This window comes from Convolutriloba macropyga, chromosome 5, assembly GCF_964194025.1.
Source record: "Convolutriloba macropyga chromosome 5, txConMacr16.3, whole genome shotgun sequence".
NCBI classification, from domain to species: domain Eukaryota; kingdom Metazoa; phylum Xenacoelomorpha; order Acoela; family Convolutidae; genus Convolutriloba; species Convolutriloba macropyga.
In genome coordinates, this window is record NC_134472.1 from 63,666,298 (window position 1) to 63,681,550 (window position 15,253).

The window sequence follows — 15,253 nt, forward strand, 5'->3', positions numbered from 1 at the left end:
AACGAATAAGACTTCCAGTAAAAAAAACCTTAAGAAAACCAATACTCCTCTTCGAGTCTTAAAAAAACCAAGAGAAGGACAATAATATCCCCAGCTATCGCTGTGCGTCTATTAAAAAATAGGAGCGCTATAGTAGTATAACCGGAATAGAAGCTGAGGCGGCTATTAATAAACAATAAGAAGCAATTCGTAAGCTCATATTTGATGTGTAAAAATAGCTAGAACCAATACTTATCTACTATGTGGACCGAACTAAGATGAAGCTATCATTAATCGTATTTCACGCGTTTGCCTGGCGGTTATTAAAAACTGACGACCGTTAAAGTAGCAAAAAACAGCCAGCCAAAAGTAATCTTATATAATACCTCCAACCTAGATTTACCTACCAATTTAGCATACGTCACGTTAAAAAGTAGAACACTTTACATTGAATTAGTAAGTCTCTCTGTGTGTCCATTAACTAAAAGACTGGATCCAATTTAAAAAGTTTTCCTCTCAATCATCAATTTCACTTCGCAGGTTGAAGTCACAATTAATTTCAAAAGTCCGGTAGCTCTATCTCCTGTACCATAGAGACACGTCTCGGCTGTTTTTAATCTTTTTCTGCAACTGCAAGAATCCATACAAAAGAGCCTCGGCAGTGGGGGGACAGCCTGGAACGTAGATATCCACTGGCACTATCCTGTCACACCCCCTGACTACAGAGTAGGAGTAGTGGTAGTAGCCTCCCCCGTTGGCACAGCTGCCCATTGATACCACCCACTTTGGCTCAGGCATCTGGTCGTACACTCTGCGCAGGGCAGGGGCCATCTGAACAAACATAATTCTCCACTATTCAATTTATCGTATTGAACCAGTCCAGATTAGAGATTTACCTGCATAAATGGTACTTATCTCATGAGTTAAAAATAATATAATTGAAAGTATTTAACGACTGCGCCTTTTTTCATTCTTTTATGGGTCTAGTAGGAGACTGACCATTACAATTAACTTCCAATTAAAATGTAAAATATTAAATTTAGATGGTCTTTCAGGGGGAAACAGCTTCCCAGTAAGAATATGCTTCTTAGATTTCATCAAACTTCTATGTAACTCAGAATTTTTTTTCTGAAACAGAACACATGCATAGCCACAATGGCCTTCTTAACGTAAGTGTAGCCGGAACCACACAATCTCTACCTCAATCTGTAGTATACGATGAAACTTAAATAGCGCATAATTTCATTTATTATACTAAGCTACTTACATACCTTATTACATAACGTGCCAGCGACAATCATGACGTCAGCCTGCCTTGGACTGGCTCTGAACACAATGCCGAATCTGTCCATGTCGTATCTGGGAGCAGCCATGTGCATCATCTCCACAGCACAACACGCAAGTCCAAATGTCATTGGCCACAAGGAATTCTACACACATATAAATGGTCTATTAATAATAGCATAACTTCATTTTTTATAAATATCATTGAACACGAGAGCAAAGAAACTAATTGACTATGGAGCACTATCACACGTAAAAAGTGTATTCGCAGGTCCCTTTTAATGAATTTTACTCTATTCGACAGTGATTAAAATCATATCAAAAGAAACTTTCTCTAAGGAAACCAACATTGATAGCCCCTCTAATTTGATTTCTAAAGCTCAAATTCTTTAAGTCTTCAGGACTTTAAGCTTTATCATCGGATCGAAATCAGTAGTCAAGTAAAGTCACGTCTGTTTGTTTCCATCTCAATCTTTCATACAATTAGTAATAATGGGCTAAGCAGCAACCCAATTCAAAGAAAGAAAGCAATTAATCTTACAAAAAACATGTGCAATTGAGTTTTTGATTAACCAAATATACTGAATAATACCGCATCAAATCAACATAATTTTAACAGAAATGTTTTTAATTTATATTAGAATCTGGGCCTTAGCGTCGCGTAACCATAACACGTTGTGACCATAGGAAATTAGAATCCCTAAAACAATTAAGCAAAAACGGATTTAAGAAACACCCATTATCAGTCCTTTGCTTGCACAAATTTTTTCGTGATCTCCCGAGAAACACTCAAACAAACACTGAGAATTTGTTTGAGTATATCATATACTGTCAAATTCAAATTGATGTTATCACACTCTGTGATTAAAAAAATGAAGACTAACCAAATTTAAGATATTCAATTTTGGAAGATATCCGAGAGATAATTTTTGAACGATAACTCGAAACACAAAAATGGCATTGAAGAAACATTGTAATAATTGTCACAGCAAACGAAACACATTATCCGGAATGAACGGATGCAATAATCAACCGCAATGTCAAACATCGAAAAAAGGCTTTGAGATTGAAGAATATTCATTTCAAGATACCACTTACCTACTATATTTGTAATATCGATACAATATATCTTTCTGAAGATGGAACAAGATAGAGAGCAGTTATCTTTCAAGCTTCCACAAACGTGCAACAAAAAACAAACCCGGCAGATTGCCGGAAAATAGCCGCCGTTGATCCTCATAACCAAGATTGGGATTGAAAGAAAAGGAAACTAATGAAAAAAAAAAAGATTTTTGTACACAAGTGCAAACTATTTTGATTTCATTTTGGAGCTAAACATACTCCTGTTTTGTAGAGAGACGACACAGGGTAAGGTATCAGTACCGATAAGTATTAGAAATGGTAACTGATAACAAAGTTCGAGTAACGGGCATCAAAATTGGGTTTTATGGGTTTATCCCGTTTCTATTTCTGATTTCGTTTTTTGACAATGACTCAGTTCATTTTGAATTGCTTTGCTGAGCAACTGCTGTCTAAAAACACTTCGCAGAATGAGAAAGAGTCAAACTAGCCCAGAGAAGTAAAAAAGATTTCACGCAAAATGTTGAACAAGCTGTGAACTAAGGTAAAGCGAAAAAATTTTATTCGACGAAGTAAAAAAACATGGCAGGACAAGTCCTGACGTACAACTCAAAGAATTTTCATTGACTAAACAAAAGACTAGACCTAGAACAGACTATGAGTGAATTGGAAAAACCATTTCTAAAAAAAATTGATCACAAAAAAACAGAAAATCAAAGTTCAAATGCCGCATGTGAGTAAAAAGAACCACTAGAGAGAAATGAAAAATTGGTTAAAAAAACTATGCCTAGAATGAACTAAGAATGAATTGGTAAAACCATTTAGAAAAAAAATCCAATCCAAAAAATTGAAAAAATAGTAAAAATCAAAGTGAAATTGCCACATGTGAACAAAAATACCACCAGCGAGAAAGCGAATTTTTGTTCAAATACCATTTTCTCACTCTAAATTTTTGTTCAAATACCATTTTCCAAAATTAGAGCGAAAAAATTTCACGCCCCAAAAGCACTCGATTTTTCACTCCACTTCCTGTTTCGGCGTCACCAAAATCACTACTCCAATTTGACTTCAAAAATCATGAAAATGTGCGAGCAGAACTTTAAAAAAAGACAGCGTCCCAATACAATTTAAATTCCTTGAATTGTAAAAAATAGGAGCACTATAATAGCCGGCTGAGAAGCTGAGGGCGGGCTATTAATTATTTTAATGAAACAAACCGACGGTCGCACAAACTGCTCTCGAACGTTAGGCAGATCAATTTAATTCGAGTGCTGTAGCCTAGATAAATTTTCGTTTATGGATACCAAAAATCCGTCCAGGCTAGAACCCGAGACCTCCAGAGTCATCAACAGAAGCATTCACCGCTCAGCTATTAGGCCCTTGTATTTTCGGTACGCTACAACGGCTTTTAGTTTAGCAAGAAACATTGTTTCGGAAAGATTAATCGAGATCACTCAAAAATGAAGACCAGCTTGAAAAAAGTCACTCGAGAGATCAAAGAATGTTCCAGCAAAAAAGCGAGAAAATGGTCAAGCAAAAATTTTGCCTAAAAAGACAAACGCCTATAATAATGCTTAACTTCGTTCGAGAGCAACTAAAGTGTCTGACTTTTCCAGGTAAAACACGTATGATTGGCAAAAGTATTTTTGCTTATACATAACAGATTTGCTATGTGATCAGATTTTCTGATTTTTCGCCAGAGATTGACAGAGATATAAAAATCCGATATAAAACAGAAATCAAGTGACGTCCCACCAGCTCATTTTCATCAATCCTTCGCACAAGTAGGAATTATCCGCAAAACAGCAAGAACATGTGCTGTTGAGTTTTTGATTAACCAGATATATAGTGAACCTTTATATGCTGTTTTTCATACACACAAGATTCCTGGGCTCTTAACCGTCGCATAACCTTAACAAGGACACGCATGCATTAATTTTCACAATTTCATCACAACAGATCACGACACACCCCATTCATTCGTATTGTTTTTATTATGTAAATTTTCAAGTACACGTGGATTCAATGGCATGTGTTGCTGTTGCTTAAATAGTGCACTGTCGTTCAGCAACAGCTTCGATATCCAAGAGCTTTATTCAAGAATTATTTTGTGTCCGAAGACTTTTCTGCTTATAAACATTTATAGATAAACGTTGCCGCTGAATGGCATTTTTGACTCATTACTAACACTCCTGCCCCAGTTGACGATGTCATCCAGTCTGGCCACTACATACTCTGCCCTGCTGTCTGGCTGGGGCATCTTGTTGGGAGGGGGAGTCCTGTCTGGCAAGGAGGAGTTCACATGTCTTCTGGACACAACTGAGGTGGATGATTGTTGGGAAGAGGAGACAGTAGACTCATCTTGTGATGATGATAAGAGTGAATTGACTGGGGCGCGTGGAGACCACCTACATCAGACACACATTGATTTTCAACGAAAGAGCTCAATTTTGAATTCAATTTTTCATCTTACAGCCAAAGAGAAGATTCTTTTTTGAAAAAGGAGCCGATTAATAGTGATATTCACCAAGTTAGGAGCTAGTAATTTGTAATGATTTTACCAAACATTGATCACATTAATCTCAAAAAAATTAAAAAATCATAGAGTGCGAAATAAATCAAATAAAACTAAACATCTCACCCGATTTGAGGAACGAGCAGAGATTAGCCCCATTAGCTCAATTGTGACTATACCAAGCAAATAAAAAAATGCACCGGGCGAAGTTAACGCACTCCTTTTGAAGTTTTAATTGATTCGGCAAATAATGTGCGAGCAAGATAGGTAACAAAACCAATTAGCATTTGCTCAAACGATCCCGGAAGGCTGATGAAATGTGTCTTGATGGGCAGGCTTTATCCGTTATAGCAATTACCCCTGACTGCTATTTTGACCTGGCCAAAATTGCTTGCATCTGTGGGTCAGATAAAATTGAAAAAAAAAAACCTCGACTGCCTCCAATGACCTCAAAGGAAATTGAAGCAAAGATAGAAAACGAGGATGTAATGAGGCCTAATCCTGCTTATTTTCAGGGTAAACGATCTAAGAATAATTCTATTACTACTTCACTAGTGCTGCACCCTCCGCTGAACATTAAAGTTGAACAAGCTAATGGGTGTCTAGTCTAAAACTGGACATTGTGTTCAATCTTACGATTAAAAATTGTTTATAAATTGATTTCGTTTTCAGCATTGACTTGATTCAATTTAGATTGCTTCCCTCAGCAATCACTGAAATTTGAACTGATCACAACAAGAGCGAATGGAACTACCCTACAACTCCCTCAAGCTGGTGTTTTGTATCAAAACCAATATTGCTAAACTTTTCATTTGTATTATTTTAGTAGTAAGCTGCTTCCAATTCAGTACAGTTGCTTGAAACTGTCAAAAAAATTTCATTCCAAAGCTCAAAAAAGTTAAGCTCAGAAAACATCAGTAGAAAAATCCTATTGCCCCTAGCGAAAATTTTTAACAAATAAAGACACTAGCATAATTTCTACATCGTTTGAGAGCAATTAAGACTCTTAAGATTACTGATATTCAGAATGAAAAAAAAATAACTTCAAACGGTTGCTATACCAAATGCTGAGCAAAATAAATTAACTGTCATAATAGAAAGGACAATGCATAGACTAAACTTCAGCCACTTTGCGGTTGACAGACTTCAGTTTTCGTTTATAAGAGCGAATCTTCAATCGAAAGAGAACATTATCCGTTGGCACAATGTTACCAGTAATACAGTGAGCAAGCAAAAGAGTAACTGAAAGCGACATTGTCCGGAAAAGGAGATTTTCCACTTATTAGACGAGTTTAGAGATAGAAACGAAGCTATTGTATACACTCGACCAATTGGAAATCCAGAACTTTCTGAAAAGCTCAAGGCCACTCGTATCTTAATTTTGCATGCCAACATGTCACACTAGGTTGAAGTTTGTCCTGATTCATTGACAGATCTTCACATTTTAATATCGTTTATAAGAAGAGAAAACCTCGAATACATCACAAAAATAATAGCCCGAAGGCGAAGAAAAACAAGACGCTTGGAGAAAAACGCAAGCGGAACGGACAGCAAAAAACTCAAATCCTTAGGTTGGTTTGCGCTTACTGCTTCTTTGTTGGCTGATTGTCAGTGCAACATATTCATGAACTGAATTGAAACTATTGCACTGCTTACGTAAAAATCATGGCCAAATTCGCGTTCGAAACTGAAATTTGTTCTATTACTGACAAAAAAATACGAAACATTCTTACTTATTTCCATGATAAAAACTTATTGAAAAAGACGACCAAATAGTTTCTCTAACAAACCAAGTTACCGAAATGGAATCCAGAGTAATTCAATTGGAGCGGTATAGTTCGAAAGACAAAATCATTATAAATAACCCCCTTTGCAACCTGGTAACCCCAACATACCAGATCAAATTCTATTTTTCTTTAATAAATGTTTGAATTATTCCATGACTCCGGACGCAATCAAAGCCTGCCACCCCTTGGGTAATTGCAAAGGTAACATCCCCCCTGCAGTAGTCGTCAAATTTATTTACTACAACGATGAAATTGAATTATACAATCGTCGACCAATGCTCGCAAATTTTAGGCACCCCTAAATGGTAAACCCGTATATATGAAAGAACGTCTCCCCCAACATGATTTGGCAAATCAAAAACGGGCTAACGAACTGGATTTGGTCACCACGATCTACAGCTGCAGGGTAAAACTGTTTTTAAAAACTGAAAATGGGCGTTTAACACAACCTGTTGATAGTGTTAAAGCACTTGAAGATCTTGAATCACGGGCAATAAAGAAAATATCCGTATCAACGCAACCAAGCCAACAACTGGAATCCTAATCAAGTGCCAAATCAGCGACGAAACAAACAACCTGGCGATGTAATTGAAATTGATAATTTCAACGAAATTAATCATATGGGAGCAACACCAGCTGGAAAAAAACTTAATGACAACGACACACAGCCCAATAGATGATTGTCCTAACATTTAAAAAAAAGCGGCTTAAAAAACAGACGCAGTGTACACTCCCTTTCGAATTTGTGTTTTGTAACAGTTTTAAAATCAAGTAATTGGACAATCTTCTACCACTTGGAAATGGAAAAACACTCGAAATCGCTTTTGTTTATTAACGTGCAATCCTTAAGATCCCATCATGACCAACTTTGCTGTCAACTAGAAACCCTCGAAACCAAACCGGCAGTAATAGCTGTATGCGAAACCTGGCTCACTGCTAACGATCCAATAGACATGTATTTCATAACAGGGTATCATCCAATGATAGTAAAAAATAGAAACGACAAAAGAGGAGGAGGCGTTGGCTTTTTGTACGAGATGATTGTAAGCTAATATCCAACTTCTTTTTTGAAGGAAATCTGGAGCACCTACTTTTAACCATAGAAAGCGGAAAAAAGCGAATAAATTTCTGTGTTCTATATAGGCCTCACTCTGAAAAAATTCAAGCTTTTTCTGAGAATTTTGAAAGTTTACTGTTCAATATAAACGCGATGAAAGAAGAAACTACTATTTGTAGTGACTTTAATATTGATATCTCTGATACATATCATCAACAGTATAAAAACTTGATAAATTCATTTAACTATGAAATGCAAAACGCAGAACCCACAAGAATAACTAAGTTCACGAGCAAATGTATCGATCATATTTTGTCGAAACAATCGAAAGTATCAACCCTGAAATGGACTTTCAGCGATCATTACGCTCTACTTTATGAATTTAATTTTTCAGTCTCTAGCTCTCAATCTAATGAATTTTTTTACAGTCGTAATTTTAAATTTTTTGAGAATGAACAGAATTATTTGAACTTCCTCTTCATTCTCCAACATAGATTAAACAACATGAATGATTATGATCTTGAAAGTTCGTGGTGTGAACTAAGTTCAATCATTCTACAAGTTTTTGATGATAAATGTCCAATTACGAAGAATAAAATCTTCAAAAACAGTTGGATGACAAACAGGTTAAAGAATCTTATTAGAAAGAGAGATCGTGCTCATGATACACTCATTTCTCACCCAAATAGTAAAAATGAAGTCCGGTTCAAGCAATTACGTAATCTAGTAACAAAAGAAGTACGAAATACTCGCAAACAGCACTATGATCAAAAACTGACTTTATCAGGTAGCCCAGCACAAAAATTTAAATTGTTCAAGGAATTCCTAGGGCAAAGGAAAAAATCAGTAAGACATTGATGTGGAAGAATGTAATCACTTTTTATCAACGTGGGGAAGAAAATGAGTAACACAAATTTTCACAATGTAGACAGTGAGCCAGGTTTACCATGTCACGACAAAACTTTTTTTATATTTCCCGTTGACACTACGGAAATTTTCAACATAATAAGTTCATTAGAAAACAAAAGCACAGCGGGTCATGATGGGATCAGTAACAAACTTTTAGCTTCAGTAGTCAGCTATCATGTGGCTAAACTGATAAATAGGAGCATTCGAGAGGGATTTTTTCCGGTTTGTCTTAAAACAGCCAAGGTAATTCCTCTACATAAAAATGGAAATTTTGAAAACCCTTCAAACTATCGACCAATTAGTCTTTTTTCATCCCTAAGCAAAGTGTTTGAAAAAGTCTTGATTATCAGGATGGTTGAATTCCTCAAACACATCAACTTTTCTCAAACGAACAGTTCGGATTCCGGCCAAAACGCTCATGCGCATACGCTATCGCATCAGTTACAGAACTGATGCTAAATGTCATTGAATCACAAAAAAATAGGTTTCGCTTGCTTCATTGACTTTCAAAAGGCATTTGACACAATTAATCATTCACTTCTCATGAAAAAAATACAAAATCTAGGCTTTCGAGGAAAAATTAATACACTCATTGCTTCATTCCTGTCAGATAGAGAACAATTTGTAGTCCACGGATCAAAAGAATCGAAAAAAATTGGAATTTAAGGTAGGCGTTCCACAAGGATCAATTTTGGGCCCGTTGCTGTTTCTTTTGTTTATCAATGATCTGCCTCAAATTGTTCAAAATAGTTCAAAGGTTGCACTTTTTGCAAACGACAACAATTTTAACATCAGGCAAAAATTTGGAAATTAAGGATAAGCTCAATAATGACCTGAAAAAGATTGAAAATTGGTGTGCAAGAAACAAACTTGTCATTAACAGTAAGAAATGTAAAATTGTGGGTTTTGGCCGGAATGCACAAAAATCGAAAAATCTGCTATTAGACGAAGTGCTTGAAGAAGTAGTTTCATTCAAATATCTAGGAGTGTTAATTGATAGGCATCTAAATTTTGATCTACACATTGAACATGTTGGAAAAAAATTAGCAAAATTCAACGGAATGATGTTCCGAGCAAGAAACTTTTTCTCAAAAACTTTTCTATTACAAATGTATAATAGTTATGCCAAACCAATGATATCGTATGGAATTTTAGCTTACGGTTCGGCAAAAAAAAACAAAACTCAGTTCTATTTTTTGTCTACAAAAACGCATTTTAAAAACTATCTTTTTCAAGAAGAGAGGAGACCATGTATGCTATCTTTTCAAGCGTTACAACGTGCTGTCAGTTTTTGATTCAAATTTTGACGCTCTTGTAAAAGAGATCCTTGATCAGATTGCAAAAGTTTCTCCTTTGAACTTTCTTGATGTTGACAGTAACAGGCCAAACACGCGGGCGTCACTCATCCCTTTGCCAAAAGTCAAAACACAGCCTCAGAAATCCTTGAGATTTTCAATAACAAAAATGTTCAACTACCTTGCTAAAGGAAGTCTTACCCAAACAAGTAGTTAAAAAAGAAATTTCTTCCATTAGAACTAAACTTAGGTCATATTATTTGGATAATAAAGATGTTTTCGATATGTTTTATTAGGTATTGCACGTTTTTTTTCTGTGGGCACCTCTTGTAGAGTCTTTTGACTCGTATGGTGTCCAAGGTGGTAAATTGATTAAAATTAATACTCCGTATAAAGTACTCTGTATAGTCTACCATCTGAATTTAAATCAATCAATCAACCAAACTTGAGATTAGATATTATCTCGTTCGGCCAACAGATATAGTTTTTTCATTAACAGGTTACTTAGTTGACGCAATGCTCACTCGCCAGATTTTTTTCCTTTCGTTTCACAGCTTGCAGTCTTTCGTTGCTTCAACCCTTTTTAAAAAGGCAAATACCACCAAAAAAATTCACCTACCGAGCATCCTTAGTATAGAATAGGCTACAATCTGTTACAGCTGCAATTACCCGAGATCGATTCGATTATAAAGACAAGCTATCTTTGAACAGAAATTGCGGTTGACGTTTTCTTCTGTAATTATGGTGGATCTTCAGCATAAGGTCTTCGCATTCAAAATTTTTATGCGAAAACCTTAAATTCGTTATTTGAACATTTGAATTGCTTTTACAAAGGAAACACTGTGAAAAGCCATTGCCAAAAACTTAATGTTTCTAAAAGCAGAGGCTTTGATGGGATTTTCACAATTGCTTATAGGAACTGCAGTTCAACTTTGTCGCAATTAATCTTCTAGTTAATAGAAAGATCACGTTCGCTCAGAATGAGAGCAACTTAGATGATTGCAAAAAGAAGAACTCAATTGTGAAAAAGTCACTCAAGATGTCGAAGAATTGTTTGCAAAAATTTTACACAAAAAAAAACAAACATGTTTATAATAATTGCTCCAAACTTCGTTCGAGAGCGATCAATAATATAAGGACAGTCAATTAGGTTTGTGAAAGAGAGCAATTGAGACCACGCAAAAACCAAGTCACGACTGAACATACCCGGCGGCAGATCGCCCCAAAAAAAAGCCGCCGTTGATTCTCCATGAACTGATTGGGATTGAAACAAGAACAGCAAAAATGATGGCATTACCGAAAAACATCCTATTGGATTTTGCATTAAGCACACTCCTTTTTCTGAATGAGAGGGTACAGGAATTAGAACCATTGCCAATGATCATTATGCCTGGTAATTCAGACATTTCAGATTGAAGTTCAAATATCGGGCATCCAATAGCGGTTTCCATTTTTGATTTATTTTTTGATACTGACTCTATTCATAGTAAATTGCTCTGCTGAGCAACTAGTGTTGAAAATCAGTTTCCGCAGAATAAGCGAAGAACAAAAGTAACCTATTTCACGCAAAAATGATGAAACAGCGGCAAAATTAGGTGAAGCGAAACAAATTTTTGTTTGACGAAACAGAAATAGGAGCGCAATAATATCCGGCTGATAACATGACGCTCCTGTTATCTAAAGTGGCCAAAATGTCACAAAGGAAAGGATAAATTTAGCATAAACTAGCAGGCCCGCAAAAGCATCACCAGAAAATCATTTAAAAGAATAAGTTTAAAATTGAGATTTTTTTTGTACCAGCTCGTGCTGTAAGCCATGACCCTCCTTCAACAGCCAGAGGTATTGCGTTACGTTACCGGTTTGGTTTAGTATATTACCCCAAGTAACACCAATTTTTTGATCGAAGACTTAATTGGCTTTGCTATCTTGCATATTTAAGTACCGCTAAGATTTGTACAGATAACGAGCTTCTACAGTGAGAAAGAGAGTAAGAAAAGAAAGTGAGAAAAGAAAGTAACAAAGGAAAGTGAGAAAAGAACGTGAGGAAAGTGAGAAAAAAGTGAGAAAAGAAAGTGAGAAAAGAAGGTGAAAACAGAAAGTGAGAAAAGAAATTGAGAAGAGAAAGTGATAAAAGAAAATGATAAAAGAAAGTGAGAAAAGAAAGTGAGAATAGAAATTGAGAAACGAAAGTGAGAAAAAAAGTTGAGAAAAGAAAGTGAGAAAAGAAAAAGAAAGAAAAAGAAAAAAGAAAGTGAAAGAAGAAAGTGAGAAAAGAAAGTTAAAAGAAAGTGAGAAAAGAAAGTGAAAAGAAAGTGAGAAAAGAAAGTGAGAAGAGAAAGTGGGAAAAGAAAGTGAGATAAGAAAGTAAGAAAAGAAAGTGAGAAAAGAAAGTGAGAAAAGAAAAAGAGAAAAGAAAGTGAGAGAAGAAAGTGAGTAAGAAAGTGAGAAAAGAAAGTGAGAAAAGAAAGTGAGAAAAGAAATTGAGAAAAGAAAGTGAGAAAAGAAGGTGAGAAAAGAAAGTGAGAAAGGAACGAGAGAAAAGGAAAAGAGAGAAGAAAGTGAGAAAAGAAAGTGAGAAGAGAAAGTGGGAAAAGAAAGTGAGATAAGAAAGTAAGAAAAGAAAGTGAGAAAAGAAAGTGAGAAAAGAAAAAGAGAAAAGAAAGTGAGAGAAGAAAGTGAGTAAGAAAGTGAGAAAAGAAAGTGAGAAAAGAAAGTGAGAAAAGAAAGTGAGAAAAGAAAGTGCGAAAAGAAAGTGAGAAAAGAAAGTGAGAAAGGAACGAGAGAAAAGGAAGTGAGAGAAGAAAGTGAGAAAAGAAAGTGAGAAAAGAAAGTGAGAAAAGAAATTGAGAAAAGAAAGTTAGAAAAGAAAGCGAGAATAGAAAGTGAGAAAAGAAATTGAGAAACAAAAGTGATATAAGAAAGTGTGAAAAGAAATTCAGAAAAGAAAGCGAGAAAAGAAAGTGAGAAAAGAAAGGAAGGAAAAGTGAGAAGACAAAGTCAGAAAAGAAAGTGAGAAAAGAATGTGAGAAAAGAAAGTGAGAATAGAAAGTGAGAAAAGAAAGTGAGAAAAGAAATTGAGAAAAGAAAGTGAGAAAATAAAGTGAGAAAGGAACGAGAGAAAAGAAAGTGAGAGAAGAAAGTGAGAAAAGAAAGTGAGAAAAGAAAGTGAGAAAAGAAAGTGAGAAAAGAAAGTGAGAAAAGAAATTGAGAAAAGAAAGTTAGAAAAGAAAGCGAGAATAGAAAGTGAGAAAAGAAATTGAGAAACAAAAGTGAGATAAGAAAGTGTGAAAAGAAATTCAGAAAAGAAAGTGAGAAAAGAAAGGAAGGAAAAGTGAGAAGACAAAGTCAGAAAAGAAAGCGAGAAAAGAATGTGAGAAAAGAAGTGAGAATAGAAAGTGAGAAAAGAAAGTGAGAAAAGAAATTGAGAAAAGAAAGTGAGAAAAGAAAGTGAGAAAGGAACGAGAGAAAAGAAAGTGAGAGAAGAAAGTGAGAAAAGAAAGTGAGAAAAGAAAGTGAGAAAAGAAAGTGAGAAAAGAAATTGAGAAAAGAAAGTTAGAAAAGAAAGCGAGAATAGAAAGTGAGAAAAGAAATTGAGAAACAAAAGTGAGATAAGAAAGTGTGAAAAGAAATTCAGAAAAGAAAATGAGAAAAGAAAGTGAGAAAAGAAAGGAAGGAAAAGTGAGAAGACAAAGTCAGAAAAGAAAGTGAGAAAAGAATGTGAGAAAAGAAAGTGAGAATAGAAAGTCAGAAAAGAAAGTGAAAAAAGAAAGGAAGGAAAAGTGAGAAGACAAAGTGAGAAAAGAAAGTGAGAAAAGAAAGTGAAAAAAGAAAGTGAGAAAAGAAAGTGAGAACAGAAAGTGAGAAAAGAAAGTGAGAAAAAAAAGTGAGAAAAGAAAGTGAAAAAAGAAAGTGAGAAAAGAAAGCGAGAAAAGAAAGTGAGAAAAGAAAGTGAGAAAAGGAAGTGAGAAAAAAGTGAGGGTACCCCACACGGATTCGAACCCTCGCCCCTCAGAATAGCAGTCCTCCGTCTTACCACCTGCACTATAACGACTACAAGCCACCGTTTCTCACAATTGCTTATATCGTATCAATAACATATTTCAGATTGCGAGCATTTGAGATCACACAAAATCAAAAAGTAAAGCGTGAAAAACTTAGTTGAAATCTAAGAGTGTTCTAGAATAGCGCAGAATCTGTAAAGCTAAAACTTTGCAGAAAAACACACGTTTACAATAAGAACTTCAAACTTAGTTCGGGACCGTTCAAGAAACACGTAGTACCCAGGACAGTAAATCCTCCCTCTGGGCGAGCAAACTGTTAAGCCCACTTAGCCTCGTGGTAACTGCACCTGACTAACAGTCTTTTGTCCCGGGTTCGATTCTCACCCATCTACTTTGAGCCTTTTAGGTCATTGACCTCTCTCGATATGTCCGCTTAAACATGCTGCTCAATGCGGCTCTTAAACATGCGCTTCGAGAGGCCCCTTAAACATGCAAAAATTTTGTCCCACTTTAGAGCTCACGCGTTTAATATATAGGATGACAGAGGAGTACAGTAATTGTTCAAGAGCAAGTTTCAATAGAGGTACCAAGGTACTTAATGCCCCGAACTTTTACCGGTTTATCAAGTTTTTGATGACAAAAAGTCACATCGATCAATTGAAAAATCGAACAAGTGGAAAGTTGCATAAAATCACTAATATGACCCATAAAATAGCTACTAAATTTGTTTAAGAGCAATCATACAGTTCTAAGCTGACTATCTCACTTTGTGAAAGTGGAGAGGCTGGTTGTGGCGTTGATGTTGAGTGATACCCCTTTTGAGGTGAAAGGAGACCTCTGCGCAATTCGACTCAGAACGTATTTAGTGGACATATTTCTATGTTCTCGCTCTCACTCTGTCAAGTCAAACATGGGAGAAAAGCCACACTGTCATGCAATATCTGAAATACAAATTGGGGTCACGTGATTACATATTAAACCTTACAATTGCAAAACAATAATACTACCTATCAAACCCTTTCAAAACATTGTTTACAACTTTGAGCAAAATGGCAAATTAAGGGATTGAAAGACTATTTTGTTTAAGAGGTCATTGTTCGATATCAGGGGTTATATATTATGCTTAAAACTTTAATCCTCAGCAAGAATTCGCCACTGTTCAATTTTGCCACATTCATCCAATTTTTGTTAGCTACACCTTGAAGGCCTTACCCCTTCCCCCTTTAGTACTAATCATGCTCATGCATTTACTAAAAAGGATCTTGCAGTAATAATTCTCGTGGCACATTTATTGTCAACTTTCTGCGAACATGTCAACCATATTGAGCGAATTCTGCAGCAGAATT

At 35.7% G+C, this 15,253-nt stretch overlaps 1 protein-coding gene across 1 annotated transcript; it reads right to left on the bottom strand.

The window, feature by feature from the left end:
* Positions 1–400: 400 nt before the first annotated feature.
* On the bottom strand, positions 401–14,868 carry LOC142340159 (NADH-quinone oxidoreductase subunit B 2-like). The gene is made up of 4 exons (XM_075390663.1): positions 14,674–14,868; positions 4,532–4,751; positions 1,251–1,409; positions 401–810 (listed from the first exon to the last, which is right to left on the bottom strand). Exons 1-4 carry the CDS (start codon positions 14,778–14,780, stop codon positions 556–558), a joined length of 741 nt encoding a protein of 246 aa, XP_075246778.1. The 5' UTR covers positions 14,781–14,868; the 3' UTR covers positions 401–555.
* Between the last annotated feature and the right edge of the window lie 385 nt (positions 14,869–15,253).